The 10,000-nt window shown below is 42.2% G+C and overlaps 1 protein-coding gene across 1 annotated transcript in view; it reads right to left on the reverse strand.

The window, feature by feature from the left end:
• The window catches only part of LOC101857966 (tetraspanin-18), a gene marked incomplete in the record, with an annotated part of 27,593 nt that overhangs the window by 13,856 nt on the left and 3,737 nt on the right, over positions 1–10,000 (reverse strand). Inside the window, 1 exon segment of the mRNA XM_013085661.1 lies at positions 4,747–4,911. Coding sequence (XP_012941115.1) covers positions 4,747–4,911 — 165 coding nt within the window.

Below are 10,000 nucleotides of genomic sequence, written 5' to 3' on the forward strand. Positions count from 1 at the left end.
CTCATTTTCTCGCCTAAAACTGACACGGTGGTTAAGCTGGATGTTTAGCAGTTCTTTTCCTTTTCTTCGAGTCCATTTGTTTCTGTCCGTCTGTCTTGCTTTTTATCCATTTGCGAAATGACCTTTCATTGAATTATGTCCATGTGCTTCTCTTTGCTCAAGAAAAAAAGAAAAACAGAAAAACAGAAAGAGAAACAAACGAGCCTCACACTTTTAGTCCGCCAGCTCGTCGTGTGTATACTGAAATCTCTAACTTAGAACGAGTATTACAGCACTTGCAACACACATAGGTCGTATAAGTGCCGACCGTTAAAAGTGTAACATACAAAGGAAATGAGGGGAGATAAGGATGGCAGATTGGAAAAAAAGGAGCAAACCACATCAAAGCGCCCATCAATCCCCCACCAAACTGACCTCTCATAAGATCGATTTCGCTCACTCTAGTGAGAAGTTATACTTAATGGCAGAAGGGTGCGTGAGTTCACGCCTGTCACCAGCGACTGTGTTCTGTATACACGTTTTTTAAACTGAGTCTAAAGTGATTGTCCTTCTGCTCCTTCAATTTTTAGACTGCCTCTTCTCCTCAAAGCTCCTGTCTTCTATGTCTCTTTTTCCTCCCAATTTGTTCTCAGCCTCTTTCTCTCCACCTCCTCATTCTCTCCTCTTTTCCTCTCCAAGAATGGCCCTCCCATGCTCCTCATCCTCCTCCTCTCATTTACAGCTCGTTAAACAAAAATGCAACATAGGTTTTGTGAATTACGTTTGACTCCATTTATTTTGAGCCTTGAGATTTTAAATAATATATATTACTAGCTGGGCCCCCTTCCGATGAAAGGAATGATCGGCGGTGCCTATACGTTCTTATACTAACCGTTCTCTGATCGTCTAGGCCGGGTTTAATATCAACTAAAAGTAATTGGCCTACTATATTTACACTCAAACGGAATGGGGCAATACATCTTGAGAGATGCAAACAATTATAAGGTCTAGATCTGTACCCTCAAAACAAAACGCGCCTCGCGAAATATCACTTCCGGATTTTCTAAAATTACAGAGGCAGAAGCGTCGGCCCACAAAAGCGATCGGCGAAATAAATAAATTTTGCTTTTGCAGCAAAACTGTCTCAAAACTGAAAAAACCAAGGGCGCCATGCTCTGGAAAATATTTTAAAGAATCTTTTGGCGAAAACCGCATGTCGATCGATGCAGCCATTAAAAAGCCTTTTGAATAACAAAATTCGGCCACCACAAATAGATAATAGAAGACATCCTTAATTTCGAGCAATATTATTTTTTTCAGCATTATAGGTAGATGTGAAATGGTACTTTTTCTTGGAACGGTTTATTATTTTTTTTAATCGACGCGTTCACGAGAGGTTGAAGATAATAAATATTTACTGACAAGTTCAGGATCAGTTCATTATAGGTTTTTTTCTACTTTCTCAGGTTGAAATAAGCAAAGCTTCATTCTGAAACAAGATAACTGGAAAATTTCCCAAACCGAAAAATTGTGCACTAGCAGGTAGCCATACAGAATAAAGAATGGAAAAAATTATCGCCCTCTTTTACCTTTAAGGCTCAGCGTATGAGAACATGGCACGAGTCACACTGTTAGTCATCCCATTTTTTGACTCAATAGATCATTTCATGACAAATGCAAAGACAAAACTTTTACTTCTTAATACTCGGAACAGAACGGTTTTTTGACATATCATGAAGACACACTGATACAAGTTTACATAAATGTACCTTTAACAGTTCAAGAGATTGGGGGGGGGGGGGGGGGGTCGCTACACCTGAAGGCTATCTCGCTTATTAGTAGATAAAATGTTACCAAATTTAACGCAGTTTTTTAACAAGCATAGTAAAGAGTCTTAATATCCGCAATCACATTTTAGAATTAGAAACAAAATTTTGTTTCCATGGATGCAGCGGCCATATTGGATTTGTTGACATGTCTTACGTAATTAATACGGCACTTATTTTTCATGGAAATAAAGGTTTTTTTGTTTGCATGCATCTTAGCTGACAATAGATCTACAAATCAGTTTGTTGAATTTTTTCTACACAAACTAGAAAATTTTTAATGATTTTTTTTCCTGAGGTAGAATTTGCGTTTGCAAAAAAGTCATTACAAAACGTTTTAGTATTACATCTTCCTTTCATTCAGTAAAAAGTTCATGAAGATTGGATGAAAAATGGTGGAATTATTTTTTACAAGTATAAAGAAAAACCACGTTTCGAGAAAACGGGCGATAAAGAAAAAAAATATTGACTTTATGAGGAAATGATGGCGACAAACATGCCTGGTATGGGAAGAAATACGTCTTTAGGGGGATTTTATGGCCTAAGACTACACCATAAACAGAAAGGAACGCTGCCAAACAACAAGGGTAGTAAAAGAAGCTAAGAACAGATCCTGGACAGTATTTGGTAACAAAATGTAAAGAAGACCCCGGAGTGTTTTACAAGAGCGTTAACAGCATGAGGATGAGGGAAGAACCATTCAGCCCAACTGAAATAGCCAATGATGAGAACGGAAGCCCTATTTTAAGTAAGCCAAAGATTAAGGAAAGATGGAATAGCAATTTCCAAGAGATTCAGAATCCTAAAAGGAGAAACAACAACAAACAGCTTCTCATCGAAAGAAACCACCCCAGAACCATTAAACTGCAGAGTGAAACCAAAAATGTTAAAAAGAAAAGTCTCACAACCAAAGCGCCAGGCGTTGATAACATCACAGCAGAAGAGATCAAGCTATGCGGCCATATCGGAGAACTCTGACTATGGAGGATATTTTACCTGGCCTGGGCGACAAAAACAACACCCGATGACTGGCAACGAGCTGTCATTGTACCTATTTGGAAAAAGAAAGGTAACAAAAGAGACTGTGGAACATACAGAGGAATATCTCTTCTCAGCCATGTGGGTAAAACGTTTGCCAAGATACTGGAAATGAGAATGAGACCAATGTAGAGACGCAATTCAGTCAATCCAATTTTGGCTTCAGAAAAGCCAGGGTTGTACTGACGCTATTTTTGTATTAAGACAGTTGTGTGAGACAGCCATTGGACACGAGAAAGACCTCAATACATGTTTTGTCTTCGTGGACCAGGCGTTCAACCGGGTAAATAGATGTCAACTTTGGGAAATCTTAGAGGATTATGGTGTTACAGGACAATTGATGGAGAACATCATGGCACTTTATAAAAGCAGCCTGTGTGCCGTAAGATCAATAGAAGGACTATCGGACTGGTTCCCCATCAGGTCTGGGAGGGACACGGGTTTGTTCTCTCTCCGCTTCTCTTCATTACTTACATGGATAAGATCACGAAAGAAGCAAATGACAACATCACTGAACAGAACGAGCTTTTATTTGCTGATGACCAGAGTATATTAAATACAGATGAAGAAGAATGACAAAAATACACCTCAAAACTAAATGAGGAATATAAACACATGGACATGAAAATCTCCATCTCAAAAACAGAAGTTCTGAAGGTCAGCAGAAACCCTGGGAAACTCAATATCCTTATTGACGCCACACAGCTCCAACAAGTAGAGGAATTTAAATATTTGGGAAGCATCTTCACCCAAGATGCGTGTATGGACAAATAAATAGAAACAAGAACTATGAAGACAAATGCAGTGACCTACCAGCTAGCACCCCTGCTAAGTCACAAGAACAATCAAACCGAAGAGGAATCCCAGCTCATCAATAGCTTCTTCATACCAACCTTAACATACCAGTGCCAAACATGGTCTCTAAACAAGGCACAAAAAAGAAAAATCAAAGCAAGCGAAATGAGGTGTCTCCGCAAAACCACCAACGTCACCAGAAAAAATCACATAAGAAACGAAACCCTACGTCTACGAACTTGAATACCACCAGTGATAAAATTCATAGAGCGTCAAAGAGTCAAATGGTTTGGACATCTAACCAGAATGCCCCAGAAACAACAAGCGACTAGAGCTTACAACACCCGAGAATCCGGTTTCAAATCAAGAGGAAGACCAAGAAAGGACTCGCTGGATGAGGTTAAAAAGGTCCAGGACCAATGTAACAAATCTATCACACACACTACACACCTGGCACAGGACCGAAACCTGCACCTCCCCTTGACATCCTAAGGATGCCAGAGGAAGTAAAAAGTAAGTAAAAATTAAAGTATGAGATGAAATAGTTATCTGAGATGCTGAAGAAGCTAAAAATGCCTACAACTTAAAATCCATAGTTTCGGTTGTGCCGAATCGGGACTTTTAGAGTGTAACACCCCCCCCCCCCACCCTTTAACCCCCTTCATAAAAAAAATCGGCAGGCAAAAGTTACCTGCAAAAAAAATAACATAAAAAATCGGTGCAGACAGACAAAACTTACCTGTAAAAAATAACATAATGTTTTTGAGTTGAAAGAGCTATACATGACAACCTACAAACCTTTCCATATCGTACCAATCTATCTTACCTTTAGCCCGCCACAAGCCAATACCCAGCCAATATCTGCGCCCCCCCCCCAAAAAAAAAGAAGAAAAAATCCCAACAAAAAACAACAAGAAAAAACGAAACAAAACAACCCCCTCAACTTCACCCCTCCCCCACCACAATAAAAACAAAACAAAACCAAAAGACTTTAAAAAAAGCCCACCCCAACCCCTTCACCACCCACACCCCAACCCCTTCACCACCCACCCACCCCAACCCCTTCACCACCCACCCACCCCAACCCCCTCACCACCCACCCACCTACCTCACTAGGCAGCTCTTCCTTTGTGGGCACGATAGACTCGTGACCCACGCCCACCAAACTGGACAGTTTGAGGTTCTTCTCCGACGGGTCAAAGTACTCTTCCACAAGGGACTCCAGTCCGAAACGCACGGTGGCGCCCATAGCAAAGGCCAGGATGGCGCAGATCTGGGACGCAAGAGGAGAGTTTAGCTCCCCGTGAGGCACGCCACACCAAGAGGGGGATTAGGGGTGGGGGTGGATGGGGATTAAACAATTCATCAGCCAACCTGTTCGCACGCATATGCGTAACGTGTAGATCTTGGTGTACGTGTGCACGTGTGTGTGTGTGTGTGTATGTGCGGCTCGCGGGCGCGCTCACGAGTGTGTGTGTGTGTGTGTGTGTCTTTGTGTGTGTGTGTGTCTTTGTGTGTGTGTGTGTGTGTGTGTGTGTGTGTGTGTGTGTGTGTGTGTGTGTGAGTGTGTGTGTGTGTGTGTGTATGTGTGCGCGTGCGTTCGTGGGCAGTTGCGAATCATCTACATAATCAATTCATCACTGCTTCCATTTCCAATTTTGGAAAAACGTCGCAATCGAATTCACCCATAGACGCAGGCATACTAATTTAATTAATTGTAATACACTTTCATAATCACCAAAGAACGGTACGCATAGCATTCAAAACTTTCATTGCCGCATAAATACGCTGATTATATAGCCATAAGCTTAACAATAAAGCTGGCAGAGTCCATTCTATAGAGGCAAAGGGATACTATTCAAAATTGTTTCATTGCTGCATAAATACCATGTTCATCCTTTTCAGACAACTCTCATAAGCAGTCACCAGCACTGATTACGTAAGCTAACAAGTAAATTGGTCGAGTCTACCTCACAATGATCAGGGGAACTAAATCTTTATAGTGTAATGACTGGTGAGTGCTTGTTTTTTCTCTCCGACTTTTTACCGTCCTATAATCAGATGGTGACCTCGATTATGACAACGGCTCCTGGCTGCGAAGGGCTAGAAAAAAACAAAAACAGCCACATTTGAAATCAAATTGCCATCTTTGCTCCTTTGATTTTTGCTTGTGTATTAACATCTTTAGCTAAATTTACTGTAAAAAAAATCTTGAGACCATTATTCCCAAAGCACGTTTAAAAGTTATAATAACATTTTGACCAAATTAGGAATACATGAGCTACATGTATTTTCCATTATTTTGGCGGTTGAACATACAATAAGAATTCAGGATTTGTTTTCATTCACGACTCAGTGATGCCGCCTCATACAGTTATCTCCTTTTGAAACTAGAGTCCGTGACACTGAAACTTTTGAGTTTGTTGGCGGCTATGTTTGAGTTGGCAAAGTTTGTTAACATGTGAGTGGGTGTGTCTCTGCTCTTATTACGGAAAGTGTTTTATTAGAATCTAATAGTGTATTTTGATTCAAAGAGATCCTCTTAAAAGTGCAAGCATGTGAAATCGCTAGTCTCTTTCTGGATTAACGTCTTACAGCCCTAGACACTTTTTCTACAAGTACAGTACATTCATCACCAGCAAACGTCTGATTAGTCTGGAAGTGGAAGACTGAAGAAAACAAGACCAGAAAGGATGATGCAACACTACTGTGTCTATGAGTGAACTAAGAAAGCCTCCAAAGGAACCCCTCTTTCTTTTCAGTGGTAAGAATAAGACTGATAAGAATTTAATAAGAGTCGATCGTCAAGTCATTGTGGGAGCAGTGCGCACTGCATGTGAACGGAAGTCTGACCTGTTCACAATGGCGTCTTAGAAGACGGACTTTCCAAAGACTGGATCTAAACGTAACCTAATGAAAAACTGAAAATTAAACTACAGTGACTTCAGACTCCTTAATATAACTGTGCACCCTTTAAATGCTTTTGAAACACTGTAGAATTTTTTCCAATAGGAAAGTTAAGTGGTTTGGAAGTTTTAGACGACCAAAGTGACGAACTTTCACAAATATAATATATATACGATAAGCCCAGCTCTAAATTTCGCTATTCAAAGCGCCGTCGAATTGTTTTTTTTCTTATATACGATAAGCCCAGATCTAACTATAGTGGGGCGGTTTAGCCCACAAATTTTAAAGGATTGTGCATTTTGTGATACAAGCACCAAATTTGGCACAGACGTAAGTTAATATATTGCAAACATTTTTAGATATTGGGCCACTCGGATTTCTCTCTTTATGGCCGCCATATTGGATTTCAAAATGGCCGCCATTTGAAATCTACATTTACGATTATCTCTGGGTCAAATGCTGCTATTGACTTCATTTTGGTGTCTAAATGTATGTTTTGGGGGGCAAGGAATCCAATGGTAACGATCTGCATAGCGTATTTTTACTAATGGGCCACCATATTGGATTTCATAATGGCCGCCATTGGAAATCTACATTTGCAATCATCTCTGGGTCAAATGCTGCTATTGACTTCATTTTGGTGTCTAAATGTATGTTTTGGGGGGCAAGGAAACCTATGATACCAATTTCACAATCCAATGCACAATCTAATGCACAATTCTAAAGCACAAATCTAAATCAAAGACACAAATCTAAAATTCAAATGCACAAATTCTATTTCAGTGCACAATTCAATGCACATCCAATGGCACCAATTTCAACGTAATGTTATCTTTCACACTCTGTTTTATAAAATGATCTAGGAAAATAATAGATTGAACACGATACTTTGAAAAGAATGATTATATGAAAGCTTGTTGATTGATAGATTGAGTGTTCTTTACGGCACTATCGACTCAATTTTGAAAGCATGTTAAATGGGTGTAAAAGTCTTAAGTCTGTAAATGTCGTAGGTACAATTCTTGCATGCTACATGGTCTAATTTCTGAGGCTAGGTGTATACTGACATTCTTCAATGTCTGGTATCTGAGGCTAGGTAGATATCGGTACTGGAGATGCATGTACATAAACAGTGTCATGTTAAAAAGTTCAACACGGTCACAAGTACATGTATGTTGTGGACTCATCGTCCTGTGCAGTCCCCTTCACACACACAGAGGGTTGTCTTCTTGCTTTTGCAGAGCCTCACACACCATAAATGGCACTTGCAAGAAACCAGCTCATTGCAGCTGTGAGCTGCCTCGGGTAGCCTGGTCCAGTATGGTGTGTACTGTCCTCCAGTCATTGACCAGCCCTAGTTGTTTTGTGGAGGGAGCTCTGGTGCTGGCAAAAGTATCTGACCCCACACATTTCCACCTCAATACACTCCCCTCTTGACATGTTCCTCTAAAGCTACTTACGTTGGAAGGATCCGCTGCACATCGTTCTTCCTTGCGAAGAGTTTCCTCCTGGCCGTGTCATTGTCCGTGCATTTGCTGGTTCGATCATACAACAGGATCACGAACCTTTTGATGATGGACATTGCATCGTTTGGTATGTCACGTGGTGCAGAGGACACCTGCAGCAGCGCCTCAGTGAGTTCTGGCAGTACCGTCCAGACTGCCCACGCAGTCTTCTTGCTATTTAATTTGGGATGAAGATCTTAGGAGCATACTCTTCAAATGTCTTTAGTTTAATGCAGCCAATCTGGGCGATGGCTGCTCCATCAAGAACTATACAGCTAGTGACAGGAGTCTCTGTCTTGGTGTCAAAGATTTCTTCAAAGCCTGCGATGAGATCATTCTTAGTACAAGTGAAGAGGTTTCCACCAGCAGACAGTGCAGGAGGACATGCCTGGTTCTTGTGACGAGAGAACTCCCCAAGGTGTCCACCCCTCGTCTGCCAGCCAGTGTACAGGCGTGCGACGAGTTCACGGTAATTTTTGACAGAAGCGAACTGTTCCTAACATTTACTCTTGTTTCTTGGAGTGGAAGTGCTGAATACCTTCAGCTTTGTCACGAGGAATGGGGTCGTCTACTGCCGTTGTTCTGTCCAACAGACACTCTCTGGTGAAAGCCTCGGGCTGCTCTTGGGTAATCCTCTTGGCTTTCATCACGGTCTCCACGGCAGAAGGACCTGCGATGTCCTATGTGTCCGATATGACTAGATCCTGACTCTCCTCCTCGAATGGGTTGCTTACTCCTTTATGATACCAACGAGACAGCGAACATCTTTCACAAATGAGGCATGTACACTTGGCGTCTGATCATGATGACGTGTGTCTGCTGCTTGCTTGCTGTCTCTAGTATTGGTTCCCGTCCAGGAAATTCTTCGATCACCCTAGCAATTTCTGGTCTTGAAACCATCCAGCGACGAAGGGCACTAGGATTGTCAGTTAGCCCAACCGCGCCACCGTTTCCTTTGATGCAGGCATTATTCTGCTCATAGGCCTAGTCAGTCGGGATTAAAGAGAACACCCTCTGTGTTTTCTCAACTGTGAAATGGCTTTACTGAATTTCCTGGCTACGTCTGAGGTTTGGGTGCTTCGTAGTGAGTTCGGCGATGTTCTTCAGGTGGAACGGTATCCACCTACATAGTGGGTATGATCTAGTGGGTGGAACCAGGTGACCAGCTCTGTCAGAGCATCGAGGTACATCATCAATGATCCCTGCCTGAGAGAACGCACATACACTAGAACCAACAGTTAATGTTCCAGCACAGTTGCCCAGTAACGAAACTGGGAGATGTTGTCTCGTCTCTGGCGTCATCAGTCTTCAAACGCAGGAATGTCCTCTCCACCCCTGGTTTCTCCCAGACACTAGTGGTTGTAGGCATGGTGTTGCAGGATGTACAGTGCTGCTGCAGTCACTTGATGTGCTTTTCTTGTGCGCAAGACTTGAGTTGCTCGCAGGAATGAGTCTGCTGTCCTTGCTGTCGCAATCTCGGCTTGTACAAGTGCTTGCCACACAACCACTCCCTTGCAGCCTGTCCCCCCAGTGTTTTCAGTACTGCCATCTCTATGTGGAGACCACCAAACATCACCACTATATGGTCTTCACCATAACTCTCTAGCCACTTCCACTGTATCTGCTTGGCCAAAGCAAACAGTGGCGGATCCAATGTGACCACTGGTGTCTGTCCAGGATTCAGGTGTTATACAGCTTTCTTCACAACGTTCATTGAATGCCTGATCATTGCCACAGTGTGGGCACTTTCCAGGAAGAGTGGAAGCAGCGACGTGGGGCAGATGACTCTACCCTCTGGTGGCTGTCGGCTGGCATGAAATTCAGCCCAAGATGTGCTTTTATCGTCCAATGTACCAGTGTTGTCTCCCAGGGCGTGTCTTGCATTGCCCAACCAATGGTATTTTTCATCAGTCTACTGTTTGAAGTCTTCTCTGGTCAATGACGCAACTC

This window comes from Aplysia californica, unplaced genomic scaffold, assembly GCF_000002075.1.
Source record: "Aplysia californica isolate F4 #8 unplaced genomic scaffold, AplCal3.0 scaffold00394, whole genome shotgun sequence".
Classification (NCBI taxonomy): Eukaryota; Metazoa; Mollusca; class Gastropoda; order Aplysiida; family Aplysiidae; genus Aplysia; species Aplysia californica.